General features: G+C 35.0%; 1 protein-coding gene across 7 annotated transcripts in view; it reads left to right on the plus strand.

Annotated features, from left to right (window-relative positions):
- Nucleotides 1-15312, plus strand: part of MLLT10 (MLLT10 histone lysine methyltransferase DOT1L cofactor) — a 146995-nt gene that overhangs the window by 72298 nt on the left and 59385 nt on the right. For all 7 annotated transcript variants that reach the window (XM_054190448.1, XM_054190447.1, XM_054190445.1 and 4 more), the window contains 2 exons: nucleotides 6241-6496; nucleotides 8565-9131. In XM_054190448.1, coding sequence (XP_054046423.1) covers nucleotides 6241-6496; nucleotides 8565-9131 — 823 coding nt within the window. The remainder of the gene's footprint in view (nucleotides 1-6240; nucleotides 6497-8564; nucleotides 9132-15312) is intronic.

Below are 15312 nucleotides of genomic sequence, written 5' to 3' on the forward strand. Positions count from 1 at the left end.
CTGTTTTGATTTAAGAGAGATTAGGCATTGCAATCAGTGGGTGTGACAGGTTTTATTGAAATTAAGTTGTAAAACTCTTTGAATAGTACTGACTGGTTCATGTGATTTCTTATTTCATTTTATTAATTTGTCCTGAACATATTCCTCTTAAGTTTGAAAGAACTTGTAAATGAGGCTTCTTGTGTGGGATCTTCCTTTAAACTCCACAATTTTTGTTTGTGTTTTGTGCTATGTATAATCCTATCTTTCTTGAATTACATCCATTTTGTACTTTTTCTAATCATCATAAGTTTTAACAAAAAGTGATACTGCTGTATATTTGTGTAAAAGTGAAAGAAAATATATTGAAATATTGGTTATTTTTGAGTTCTACCTATTGAAATATGCTTTTAATGCTGAGGACACAGTTGGGTTCTGTTTTTCTGCTGACCTCTTGCTTTGTTCTCCCTTGTCTTTTCCTAATTACAAGGTTTACGACTCAATGGTGTACATTTCAGTAAGGTGAACAAGAGTAAGATCCCATTTTTAGCAGACCTCTATTTAATCCAAGTAAAGAATGAAAATCTTGCTGAGTTGTTAGCCATAGTGTTAAGCAAGATTGTACTAAATATGTACGTATAGCAAGACAAATGTATTTTTGTAGTTATGTCTATAGGATTTATAATAGAAACATTTTTAATATTTTTATGTTCTTTTGAATACCTAATCCTCATCTCTTTATAGTCTTAAAAATCATTAAATAGATGGATGATAAAAAACTGTTGCAAATCCTATGGCAAGGTAGAGCTAGAGCAAATACTACAGAGAACAGACACTCTCTATAATTCTAGAACTTAAATTATAACTGAATTGAACTAAAACAGAAATATTCATTGTGGAATTTAAGTATCAACATGTGTCCTTTTAGTTTTCTTTTTTTAACCTTTTGCATTCTGTAATTTTTTTCTATTAAGCTATCTGCTTTGTTTTCTACATTCTTTGTATAATGCTTCGGATCATCAGAAAAATTGGTGTTCGTTGTTTTTAAATGAAGTTACTAAGTGTGATTGTGTTTTTTTAAAAAGTGTCTGCTGGATATTTGGAAGTGATTTTTTTGTGGCTAGTTCCTTCAGTTGTCTTTTAATTTTTTTCCTAAGTCCTTTTGGCACCATTTACATGCATTTGCTTTTGTAGGTTATAAATTCATAGTGAGTTCCTCAAAAATTTGAAATTTTAATAATGTAGCAAGATTTGTTTTCTTCGGAGATAAATATTTGGTTCAGAACATTGTATTACTTTTTGCATCCTTTTACATAGAGTTGTCAGAATTGATTTGGACTTGATGTCCTTTTCATAGCAGTCTGTCTTTGCAGTGAATACATTATTTTATCATGGTATATAATCACTTCTGCTACCACACTGGGGGGAACTGGAATTTGAAATTAATTTTTTTTTTCCTTTTTAAAGAAGTTAAATCCATTGTGGTACAGTGGTAATGACCATTTGTGCAGGTGATGCCTTAAAGCATGTTTTTATCTGGATGAGTGGTTTCTTAAGATAGATTCCTGAAAGGCTGCAGAATAAGCTGTGGATTTACATTATGTGAGTTAGTATACTTGATTTCCCTGTTTGTTCTGCAAAATTTAATTCCAAGAAATTTTACTCAGGTTCCAGTCCAAATGCTGTGTTGAGTTATGAGTATGCTTTTTTAAAGGCATTTTTGTGCATCCCTGTACTGTCTCAGCAAACACTGCTTAGTCTGGGTCAGTTAAGTTTGAAAAGTTCTGAAATAAGAAATTCTTAACTACTCTTGATTAATGCACAAACAAATTTTTCACTTTTCTCTTGGGGCATAGATACAGAATGTTTTAAAAAAGACTAGAATAACTTAGGAATTTGAATTCTCTCTCTGCCTCTTCAGATGAGGTTTTCTTCTGGCCATCATCTTAGTTGTGAAGGGCCATCAGCCCTTCATTTAGTCCTGGTAAAAGCTTTTGTCTCTGGTTTTGAGCTTTGGCTTGTATTGAGAGTTTAAAAATGTGTATGGTTTAACAGATACAGAAAAATACATTTTTTTTTTTTGTGGGGTGGGGAGGAGTGTTACTAATTAAAACAAACCTCCAAAACATTGATGTACATAGGTGCACAAGACAGTGTATCTGTATTCCAATTGTATCCAGTAACTAAATAAAAGATATTGCAAACAAAAAGTACAGCTGACTAAAGTTTATCTGTAATAGTAGAGATGACAATGATAACCCTCTGCAGTTCACCTTGACTATCAGCCCAGCCTGGTTCTCAAGGGAGGCACTCTGATTGTACCACAGTGGGATACGGAAGAGAATTAAAAGAGTTAGGGAAATCTCTGTTCGATATGACTGAACATCATTATCCCACAGCGGTGTGGTGTTTGTAGGCTATGGGACATGTGTGTGCATGTGTGTTGGGTTTTTTTTTGGTTGGTTGTTTTTTTCTTGGACCATGCGCTTACCATCTGTCATTCTTGTGGAGAATTACCTGCCATGGTCCTTCCCTTCTCTGTGCAGAGTACTACCCTATACATCTGTATTAGGGCTAAAGGCTTCTCAAGCCTTGGGACGTACTGTGTACAGCAGGAATTATTATTATGCCTTTACCACAAATCTAAAGCTTTTCCAGAAGTTTTAAGACTTGCTACAGGTGGATGGTACAACTCTTCAGGGCACACAGAGTGATATATGGGGGGGTGTAAAAATGACAGTAGCTATCTGTGCACCAAGTTGGCAATGTAAAAGTGCGCTTTTCGGGGAACAAAACTTGCTAAGTGGTTTATGGGAAGCATAAAGGAACCCTGATACACACAAAGTTAACTTGATAACTTCATGAAATAGTCAAGTCCTCCCAAATAAACCAAGGAATGGAGTTGGGTGAGAGCATCAGGGGAGCCTCCTGTTTGGAGGATGTCTGTACTGAAATGAAGGAAAAAGACTGACTGCAGTGTGAGCAGTGAAGGGAGGAGCCTCGAGTAGTGTATTCCATTTAAAAGCATGTGCTGGGAGGGGACAGCATTGTAACCTGGGGGGGCGGTGGGCTGCAGAGACAGAAGCCAGTCAGTAAATAACCAACTGCGTTCTGCCTCTATCCTCAGATCCTTGCTCCCTGCTCCACTCACTCTCCTGACCTCAAAAAAACCCCAATATAGCACAAAATGCTATAACTTTGCCATGGCATATTAAGGTTTTTCTGAGACATTTCTGTTAGGCCTTTGTCTTTTAGAACCAGCATTTTAGAAAAGCAGTATGTTTAGTGGTATGTAGGTTATTATATGAACCAAGTAGCTTAATAATCTAAAGCTTGTGCTGCAGTTTTACCTTACATCCTACTGCATATCTTGTGGGTTCTCAGAGAGATTGATGTACGTGTATATGGTTTAGGGCACTTTGTTGTGATTAGCTCCTTAAAGTAAGGAATATAATCTGTGGAAAAAAACCACCACAACTGACCAAATGATACCAATTTTACTTTGCTTAGGGTGTATAGCATCATATTATCATTCAAGGTAATCTAAGTAAGCATGTAGGTTTCGGTACACTTTACAGCACCTTCCAAAACAGAAATATCTGTTGGAGCAAAATTTTCAAAAGCAGAACTGCGAAGTGCATGCATGTTTCCAGGAAATCTGCTAAGAACAGGATTCAGGCATGCTATCAAACCAAGTCTCCGCACAGTATATGCAAATTAATGCCTACTTGTCATTGTGTAGCCCTGTCCAGTCTGTAGACCTATGTTAAACTCTTTATTTCCCTTTATAACAAATACATAAATAAATAAAATTCCTGCCACAATGGAGAAGAGGTACTAGATAACATCAAACTATGGTTATTGATACCTATAGAGAATTATCCTTGCAATTAATGTTCCACTGAGTGGATAGGAGGTAAGAATTAGGAAAGGAAGGAACTGGATAAGAGGAGAAATCCTGGATCCTAGAAAAAGCCTGACTTTTAGTTTGGGTTATTGCATGTCTGAAAACCCTTTGTTCAAATGACCCAAATTTGAACCACTGCTTCTTAACTCAGGTCAAGTGAAACGTCAGTTTCAGGAAAATTGAGCATACTTGTGTACTTTGTAATAGTTCAAAAAGTTAACTACTAAATTTACTTGAGAATCGACTCCATCTTCATTAGAAACAGTGTCCTGTTTGAGCAACGCAGGACTGACTTCTCTTCTAATGCTTGGGAAAACTGCACTTTTAGATGTCTCTAGTGTCTGAATTCATGAAAATATTTACTTTCTAGCCAGCTAGGCTATGTGGGATTCAAGGTCTCGGTGTTTTCGAGCCTTGCCAGGTGCATGGATGAGGAGGAGCGAGGCCCGGCCTGGCCAACAGGATTATTTTATACGGTGAACGTCACATTCGGTATAAATTAGAGTGTTTGCTGCGTAGTTCTCTCTGTCCTTTGATGGTGGCGGTCCAGAGAACTCCTTGCCCCGGTGCCGGACCCCTGAGCCCTTCCCTTCCTCCCGAAGCCTCAGCGCTCGCAGTGTCTGACATTTGCTGTCCACTGCTGGGAGTGCACAGCTTCCTGCTGATAGAATTGGCTGAGTATAATCCTTGTATGTTTTACATTGGTATCGGGATCAATACTGGTTCTTTAGTGTTATCGTTAATGATTTAGTCTTACAGTCTTTAGGCTATAGTCTTAGTCTTTAGTCCTATTAAATCTATTTGTATTTCAGCCCTTGTGTTTCCTTGTTTTCTCGGATTCCCCTTCCCAGGTGGAGAGGGGTCATTGGATGATAGAATGATTGTCTAAAAGACAATAAATTGTTATGGGTTGGTAACAAACAGTTACCAGTATAGTAATATGAATTTGAGGTAAATTATTTTTAACATTGTACTTTAACAGACTTACACTGATTTTTCTTCACTGTTATTCAGAAAATCCATAATATGTTTTTATTGCAGTTCATAATAATTCATACAGGGCAGTAGGCAAATAGAGTAAAATTTTCATCTTCCTCAAAGCTTGCATATTTAGTTGTCTTCTGTCATTTCTAACTGAAGACAACTTAAGTTGTTGTTCTATATAAATTAAGTTCTATATAAAAATTAAGTTCTATGTAAATGCCTTAGCTGTTCTACTAAAAATATGGAAAACTTTTTCTACCAGCTATACAAAGATTAGGAAATGTTTTGCTGTAGTCCTAAATTCAGCATGCACCCCAGTCACGGAAAATGTGTGTATATGCTCAATTTTAAAGGCATGTGTTTGTGTAGTCTCTAATGGAGATCAACTTAGATACTATTTTAGACTCTCTTCTATAAAGAACTGGAAAACAAACTAAACTTGCTTTGAACAGATGAGTAGCTTCTAGGTTTGATTCATATTCTTTTGATGAAGAAGCTTTATGCAGCCAAAAGGCTACTTTACTAGCCGGTTTGAGTATAAACATCATCAGAATAGTATTTCCTTTTTCCTAATTTTGCTTTAATTTTCTTTCTTCTGATATTAAACTTCTGCTATTAGAACTCCTTTTTTTGATTTTATTATGAAAACAGTTATATTCCTTTGTGTGGTTTCCTGATGCTGTGCCCACAGTTTCCCTGCCCACCTAATTGCTTTCTGTGAATCTATTTTGACTATATGTAGTTCGCCAATATGAACAATTCTGACAAAATTTAACATAAGAATAACAGGCCTAAAGATAAAATTTTTGAAAGCCATTTGTCCAAAGGGCAGCTGGGCTTGTTGGAGTTGATTTAGGTTTGGTGTTGAGACGATAAAGTCTTAAAAATGCAAGTTCTTAGGTTTTGAAGCCTTCACATCAGTTCCACTGCTGATGGAGCAATGTTTCCAGTTTGACAAAAAAAACTGCATAAAAATTGTATTTTCAGAAAAGCATTTAAAGACTCATTTTTTCTTTTTTCTTTTTTAATTTTAAGCAGTAAAATAACAATATCCTGTTTAAATAGAATGTAAAGACTGTGTAACCACAGATTTGAAATTAATCCTTTGACCTCAGTGAAGTAAAAATTTCAACCAAAGCCGACGTTATTTTTGTGCATTTTTCCCACGAAATGAAGTTTTACGGTCTTGAATTGTTTGCTGGAAATGTTAACAATTCAGTTTATGTAACTCCTGCTGTTGGCAGTTACCTTAGTATTTGAACATTTCTAAGTTTAATTGCAAGAATGAGTTCTTTTAAGCAGTTCTTTCGTTACAGTTTTTTGTGTGACCTAACTATTTCTTTTCTTCTTTTCTCGTATCAAAATGCTAGACATACACAAGCACTAGCAACAACTCCATGTCAGGCTCCTTGAAGCGGTTGGAAGATACTACAGCTCGATTTACAAATGCAAATTTCCAGGAAGTTTCTACACACGTTTCAAGTGGAAAAGATTCTTCAGAGGCTAGAGGGTCAGAGAGCAAAGGGAAGAAATCTGCAGGTCACAGCTCAGGTCAGAGGGGAAGAAAGCCTGGTGCTGGAAGAAATCCAGGAACAACTGTGACTGCAGCTAGCCCTTTTCAGCAAGGTATTAATTGTTACACTGTAACACGACTTCTGCTTTGACATGAATTAGAAATCTTACATATTTAAAACTTGAAAAGCAGCTCATCCGTTATCCTCAATAAAGAGGATGTTGTTTCACTTTGAAGAGAAAATAACTTTTTTTTTCAGGGAAAAAATATTCATTGTGATAACATGAAAAAAGAAGGTTGCGCATCTTTAAAGGGCAAAACTGGTGCTTTTCTTTAGACTCTTAAAGTATTCTCTTTAACTGCTAAAAACAGAAGTTTCTTTATGTTCTGAAAAGTTAATCTGAAAAGTTAGTAAAATATAACATATGAATCTGAGTATAGAGGTCTTCCTTAGCTCTTTAAGAAAATACTACTTCGGATTTTTAGTTAGTGCTTAGTAGAACGAAACTGGACTACCTAATGTGTAGGATGTGGTGTCCCCTAAATAAATTTTCAACATGCAGACATTTAAAATATACCATTTGCTTCAAAGCGGAAGACCTTTTTACTTTTATTTTTTTGTAATTGAAATACATAAGCAGGAGATGATTACGTGACAAGTATATATGGTTTATTTACCTTATGTAATAAAAAAGTTTGACATTTTGAACATGCTAAAACCCACGAAATGCACTGTTGACACTTCTAAAAAGCAAATTTTATTATGGCATCTTTGTCAGAGTTGAAGAAAGATTAAAAAAAATTAAACCTCTGGTTTTTTATTACTTATCTAATAAAACATGTTATTTTGAAACACAGCAAATTAGACGTTCTAGAAAATAATTGTTTTTCCTTAATTTTCACTGTGGCATGTAGGTGCTGTCTGTCCTTTCTGCTTTATGATGTTGCTCTTTCTTTGAGTTTGTTTATGCAGTCAGCACTTTTAAATTTGTCTAGAACTCTTTCAGTATTTCAGGCTTTTTTTACTTGAAAAACAGAAGTGTTTTATTTTGTTTAAATTTTCAAAACTTTGAAAAATACCTTCTGGAATCCTGCATTTAAGGAAAAATGTTGCTCACTGCAGATGGCAAAATAGATCTTTACTATGTGCATGTATTTCTTTAAAGCTGCATTAAATGAAGTTGACGTAAGTTATTTAAAATACAAAGCAACAATGTTTTTATTATTCTTAAATTGCTGTATTAATGTAAATTGTATCTTAAATGGCATTCCTAATAATGTTAATGGAGTACTAATGATAAAATAGTAAGTTTTAAAGGACTTTTTTTATTCCTAATGTCATATTTAGGAGTGTTTTCTTGACGGGATAGTCATCATCAGTCTGAGTTCTACAAAACAGTATCCACATGCAGGCAACCATATAAAGCTAATGAATTTCAGTGAACGTAGATGTTTGTATTTCCTAAGCGTGCTTCATTTTCTGCCTTGCATGTGCTAACACAGTGATGAAATGACCGCATTCCAAATCTTACAGAAGGAATGTAATTCTGTTACACAAAAGATCTTTATGATTCTCTGTTAGTGCTATAGAAGTCTTAAAATGCCAATTTTATACGCTTTTCTCCACTTCCTCTCATGTCCTTTTGAAAAATACCTCTTCTGTGAAACACCTCCTCAGCCAGGGTAAATTAAGTGCAGTTGCTGTTCCCTTGACCTGTGTCAGACCCTTGATTTAGGTAGAATGGTAAGGAAGATTGCAGGCATAGTGTAGATGTGATCATAGCACGTTTCTATCAGCCGCCTTCTTTCTATGTATGTGCATGGTTAGAAAAAACGGCTCTGACTTGCACCAAGTGTTTGTTGTGTCTTCAAAACATGAGGGATGTCCAAGTTGCCTAAGCAGCAAAGTTGTTATTCTCCTTTTACTCCTTTTCACCTTGTTTGTGCCCTAAATTCAAATCTGAATCTCAGATAGGAATCTGAGAATCAGATCCAGCAGAGCGAAGATCAGCAGGAGAAGCAATGAGTTACCTTAAAAATAAATTCTTTAGCTCTTGGTAATACTTTCCATAAAGTCCTTGCACTTTAAAGTTGGGTATTCTAAGATATTAACCTTCCCCAGGAATTTTCATCAACTATAGTAAAAAAATAATTGTACTTCTTCTTTTCTTTCTTTTTCAGGAAGCTTTATGGGCACTCCTGGGAGCATGAAGTCATCTTCTGGAAGTTCAGTTCAGTCTCCCCAGGATTTTTTGAGTTTTACAGACACAGATCTGCGAAGTGACAGTTTCACACATTCTCAACAGTCTTCGTCAACCAAAGATGTACATAAAGGAGAGACTGGGAGTCAAGAGGGGGCTGTCAATTGTTTCACTTCCTTAATTGGTCTCCCTTCATCATCAGCTGTTTCTCAATCTAAAAACTTTGACAGCTCACCTGGAGACATAGGTAATTCAAGCCTTACTTCTACAGCATATAAGCGAGCTCAAACTTCTGGAATGGAAGAAGAAACTGTAACAGAGAAGAAACGGAAAGGAAATAAGCAAAGTAAACATGGGCCTGGTAGACCCAAAGGAAATAAAGGTCAAGAAAGTATTTCCCATCTTTCAGTTTCTTCTGCTTCCCCAACTTCATCTGTGGCATCTGCTGCAGGAAGTGTGACAAGCTCTGGTCTTCAGAAATCTCCAACTTTGCTCAGGAATGGAAGTTTACAAAGTCTTAGTGTTGGTTCATCTCCAGTGGGTTCAGGTAGGCATTTATTGTATTTGTTTTCTTACCTCAAAATATGTCTTTATTATTTAGGGCATAATTCTGAGTATGCTTTTCAAGAACAGAGTACCATTTAAAATATCTTGACAGTTGCATTGGGAAAACCAGTAAAAATTAGAATATACTGTTGGAAGAGTAAGTCTTGTTCATTTAAGGCGCCACTATGGTGTAGGTGGCTGTAGTAGATTGACCTGTGTATTGACCTATATTCTATATAAATGCAGGTTTTGATGCTGTAGGAGGAAAAATAAGTTGCATGAAAATAGGTTCTTTGGAAATTACACGTGACAATTTTAGCTAAAATAAGTGATACTTTATACAGACTATATCGTCTGTATGTTCTGTTACATAGAGAAAACAAAATCAGTACTCAAGCATGTCAGCTGTGCTGAGTATGTCCCTCAATTATTTTTTCCCAATTTATCATAATTAACAATCAAAATGTCTATATGGAGAATTATAAGTTTAAAAACATAAAAGGATATTGAATCTGGACCCCTGTGCAGCCAGATAATGTTTTCTTGTGTGTTTTTTTAGCAATTGAAATTGGATGGTTTGTTCTTCCTCTGTTCTAAGTGTGATGTGCATTTGGGGCTGTGAGAGGCTTCCTGTTCCCAGTAAATCTGTGTGTGGAATGACCTTGCAGAATACTGTAGCTACCACAGTCTCTGTTGCTTTGAAGTTTCTTTCAAGGCCTTTGTGTTTGGATAAAAAAATAGCAAGCTCTCTGATACCTCATTTTTGTAACTTTGAAATTTTGTCCTTTTTGTTGTTCTAGCGGATTTTTTGCTTAAGTTTTCCATTTTTGGGGGAAAGAGGAATGGAACTTGAATATTTTGTAGTGGGCAGGGTTTTATGCTTTCATATTGTATGTTTTCACTGTATAAGTAAGAGATGCTTTAAAAATATGCATGCTTCAAGAAATAAAAAACTTCATGTTTGTTTCAGAACAAGGCAGGTACTTAAACACTTCATGTCAAAACCACATTGTTTTAAATCTTTGTTAGAGATAGATGAATGATGATTATTATGGGTATGATGATTATGATGATTATTACGGGTATTAATGGCAGTAGCAGTGGCAACTATATTAGAAAATATTTTTCTTGCAGAAATGGTATGTGGCAAAACTTCTTAGTTGACTATCCATCTTTTTTATTAAAATGCAGTTTTAAAAACATCCTGTCTGTTACGGACTGAGATCATCCAACAGATTTAGATCACTGTTCTGATTATTTTAGTATGAACTTTCTTATTCCTTTATAAACTCTTTGAGGTGGATTATGTATTGTTGTAGTTGTGGTAACAGATGGAAGTACAAGACCTTGGTTTGAAGTGAATGACTTGTATTTCCCACCTTATATTTTTCTTCGAATGTTCTGGTTTTATCAGCTTCTAGAACAGGCCTTTCCCTGGCCAGGTCCATCCTTGCTTCCTTTGTCCTCTTTATTACACCTCACTCTTCCATCTATAAAATGCCAGTGGTAATGTTAAACTCCCTTTATAAAAAGGCTTTGGAATACATGGATGGAAATACCAAGTAGGTTTTATTACTTTTATCATGATATACAGCCTATAATTTCAACTCTGTTAAGCATACTTAGACTGTTGCAAGCCAGCATTAGGCCTATCCTCTAAAATAGGGATAATTTCTGAAGGTGCCAAAGAATATAAATGAAAAACAAAAAAAACCCCAACCAAACAAAAACCATCAACAAAATCATCTCAACAAAAGCCTGAAAACCCAAAGAAACAAAACCAGATGGATTGCCTTTGCCTTTGAGCACGAGCTCTAAATTCATTCACAAAATTCTGCTTGACTCTGAGCATATTGTTTTAATGTGCCCTTTTCCCTGATTTCCCTTCTTTCTTATGGTCGTAGTCCTGCTTTCCTCACTTCAACATAAGCATTTTCTGGGTTTAGCAGTCCATTTACAACTTTGTTACAATGGGGAAGGGCATATGAGTATTATCAGAAACATACATTTTCTCAGGTATGATATGCTGATGTTTCTCTTTGAAATGTCTCTATGTTATCCAGTAACAAAATATGACATGTGAATCTAAACGATTTGACCCAACCCCCCAGATAAGATTTTGTGCATGTAAATGTAGTGAGAGAAAATACAGGGGAAGTCAAGCCAAAAAAGTTTTTACTGACTCTTACTTGGAATTGCCTCATTACTTCAAAGAAACAGAATTGGGAATAAGTTAGACCATATTAAACAAAAGCTTTTGAGGCACTTTTTCAAGAATCTCCTCCTCTTTTTTCTTTTTTCTTTTTTTTTAAATAACCTTCTTATTAAGCTACCATTCTTTCTCCACTTTCTGAAGTGTACTTGTTGAGATCCATAAAAATTGTGAAAATCATTACTTCACAGACGTGTGATAATCCTGTTCACAGTTAATGTTCTAATTAAATATGAAATACCATTTAAGGGGTGATGCTGATTAATTATGTGCTATTTATAAATTAAATGTCGTCCATAAAACTTTTATTCAGAGCAAGTACATCCAGCACATTTTGTGAAAATATGTGTCCTCTCCAAACTTTTTTCCAGTCCACAGAACTTCTATTTTCCTGCTTAATAAGAACAGAGATGTAGCATGAGTACTACGAGGCCACGTATTAAAAGCTGTTACAATACGTACACTCAGGTTGTATTACAGTTGGCAAGCAACTGATCTGATGCTATCAAAATTTTGGGCACTTGAATGTTCAATCTTAATGCTCTTTATAATTTTTACTGAAATGTATTTATATTATGATAGGAAACGTTGTATGCGCTACTTTACCAATGTACTCAAAGGAATGAAAATTAATTTTAAAAAAAGAAATAAAATGTAGTTGGTAGGGTGATAAGGACTTTTTCTTTCACATTAACATTTTTCTACTATATCTGTTCCTATTGGGGGAAAAAAAAAGCTTCTTGGCCAATAACAGCTTATTTACAAACCATACTTACCTTTCTGCTGGAAATTCACAGGCACTGTAAGTTTGTTGTTTAAGAAGACATAAGTCAGTTGTCAGCAGGAGTGATATAAAGCTGATACCAGTTCCCCCAAAATCCCACTGGTCTTTGGAGTGATTTCAGGATCCAAATTTTTTTAATAGGGGAGGGTTTCATCTGAACTCTACAATTTATGGAGCTGTTTAACTTTTTTAAAGTCACACTATTTGTATTCTCAGGATTAAGTTAATTCTTAGCATCCTTCTAGGCAATAATACTTAAAGATTTCTAGTCTGAAGTATTGTAAAGCAGTGATCCCTTCTGCTGAAGATTTTTATTTTTTTCTTTTCACAACAATGGTGATTAAAGAAGAGAAAACCTTCATCCAGGGAATGAAAGAGATGAGTAGCATCTTGTTCCAGTGCTTACCTCTGCTAGTGGTGGATTCCAAGATCAAATGTTTCTTTTACCATACTCTCACATATGTGCAGAAACTAATAAGATGGTGGGGAGAAGAAAAAAAATACAGTTATGATAAATAACTGTCATACATTCTGTATTTTTCTGTCAAGCAGTTTGTGCAGGCTCTGGCTTCTCTTTCTTTGGAGTACACTCCAGTGTGTGAAGAACTTCTAAGAACTCGTGTCCCACACCAATAGAGGGGAAAAAAGCATTTTGTGTGACATACAGTACCTTTTGACTTTTGTGGAATAATGCAGCAAGGTAAAATGAAGAGCAATCAAGTGTCAGAAGTAAACTGAAATTTCTGTTTTATGGTAGATAAAGTTCTTGCACAGTTATCTTCAAGTTCTATATGGATACCTTCTGCTGGAAGAATTACAATGCTTCAAGTGTACAGAGATGCTTCTCTGTCTTTCTCAATTCCATCCTTGATTTCAAGTGAACAACAAATCCTATAATATCAACTTTAGTTCCTGTGGGGATCAGGAGATCATTTGCTTCAATATTTTAATTTTTGCATAATTGATTTTATGCCCGTAGGAGTACTGTAAACCCTACAAGAGCTTATAAAGCAATTCTTTTATATTTTTTTTTCCTAAGAAGTCTGGAGAAGGTTAAATTCCAAATTGGGCCTTGAAATAGTTAGCCTGTTCTTTCAGCACCACCTGTGCCCATCTTCTGAAATTCCTTTGTCACAATTGAGGCAATCTTATAATTTGTCTTCCTACATTATCTCTACATCATATATGGTCTACCCTTGACCAGTCTTCAGTATGCTCTGGTTGGTAATACTAGACAGTTTTTGGAAGAAAGTACGTATCCAAACCCAGTATTGTACTTTAATACAGCAATATTTCAAACTCTGATTTAGAAACAGGTAATGTTTTTTGGCACAGGTTCCTCTAGGTTGATCTTATGTCTTATGCAGTCAAATTTCAGCTTTATACAGGAGTTTACTAAGTGCTTCAGCTTAGTCTGTGTATTTTATTCTCTTTTCTCATCTGATTCAAGAAGTGATGAAACCTCTGCTAAGTGTTAACACTTCTGTGCAAGGAGGTATCTTACTGTTAGGCTCATTGTCATACTGATGATGTAAGAGAACTCTGAGCTTCAAAGTAGATGAGTAACTTGAAATCATTCTCATTGAGATACCAAGTCCCTCAGAGTGTATATTAAATCTTTATGATGATATGTTTAAACTCCTCTGTAGTCTTTGACTTACTAGCTAAATCTAGAACCTAATTCTGTGCTGTATTATCCTTACATCAGTTTGGCATGTGAAATAGACTGTAACTGAGCAAATAATGCATTTCAAAATACAGTAGTTAGTAGGAAATTGTCAGGCAGTTTTTTATTCCCAACATGCAGAAATTATTCCTAACATGGTATGTTCTATGCTTTTATCAAAGATTGGGAAGAAATTAAGAAATCATTACTGCTTGCTCTGGTGGTTCACGGTGATTTCTAAAAACATATGTTGTAAGAAATATACTCAGGTGTAATGAATAATAATTCTGTGATTAAGAAAGTTTTGTACAAAAACTACTGAACAATGAACCTTGTAACAGAGATGTATTTTGAAAACAATTATGAAAAACATCTGAATAATGATGGAGAGCTGAACATTATCTCATATTGAGATGCTTTAGGACGAAAAGACTATTGTCATCCCTGTGGTACTTATTTCAAGAAAGGATGGAAAAGTTTTATCACTTGAAATTGCTCCATAGATATTGCAGGCAGCAGAGTACTATATTTAATTCTGATATTACTTTCATCCCAAAATACGAATATATGAAAGTTAAGAAGACGCATACAATGATCAAGATTTTAAAAAAATAGCCTTTTCAGAGAGTCTTAAACTCTTTGTTAGAATGAAGTATCTTTGATTTGAGAATATTTCTGTTTACAAAAATGGCTAAAAGCGTGATCATAATAGTTATAAAGGAAGAATTAATATTCCTGGTCAAGAATTTTTTTCATTCATAATTGCATACTTCATAGTGGTAATCGCACCATTTTCTGTGTTTCGTTTTTGTATTTTAAAGTTGACAGAAAAGTACAGACCTATAGTGCTTAATTAGATGAGCTGCTGAAAACAAATGTTCAGCCTTTCCACCTTTGAAGTCTCAAGGCTGCCTGACTTTCCATGGAAGCAGTGGTTTGTGCATTAGATACAAATCAACTCACCTGTGAATGTCACAAGACTAGAGACTCTTGAAGCATTGCATTGAAAAAAAAACTTGATTCAAAACAAAAGAAAGTTTTCCTTTCTCAAAAAATTGTAGATTCTTTTTTTTTTTCTTGAGTGAAAACAGATGTGAGGGTGTTCTTGAAGTGGAAAAATGTCCCAGGGAAGGGAAGGTAAGTTCTAATAACGAGGGTATAGCTTGCATGTCGAGCTGTTTAGGCCTGCTTATATCAAAGATCTTGGCAGCTGTGGAAATGAGATTTTACCTCACTAGTTAATTGTTGTATGAGAATGTAAGTGTCAAGTTAAAATAGAAATTTTGAAGATTATATACTTGAAAGTAGATTAACAAATTGTGACGTGACTCTGGGCATTACTTTCTAAATATATCATAATATTTCAAAATATATCATAATTTATTTATTTATTATGCACTGATAGTCAACAGAAAATAATAAGTTTAAATTATGAACTTGTAATACATCTCAGATTTTCCTGAGTTCCTTTTAGGTCTTTTATTTAAAAATAACGTAAAGAAGATTTTGGTAGTTATTAA

The sequence above is a fragment of the Rissa tridactyla genome, chromosome 2, assembly GCF_028500815.1.
Source record: "Rissa tridactyla isolate bRisTri1 chromosome 2, bRisTri1.patW.cur.20221130, whole genome shotgun sequence".
NCBI lineage: Eukaryota > Metazoa > Chordata > Aves > Charadriiformes > Laridae > Rissa > Rissa tridactyla.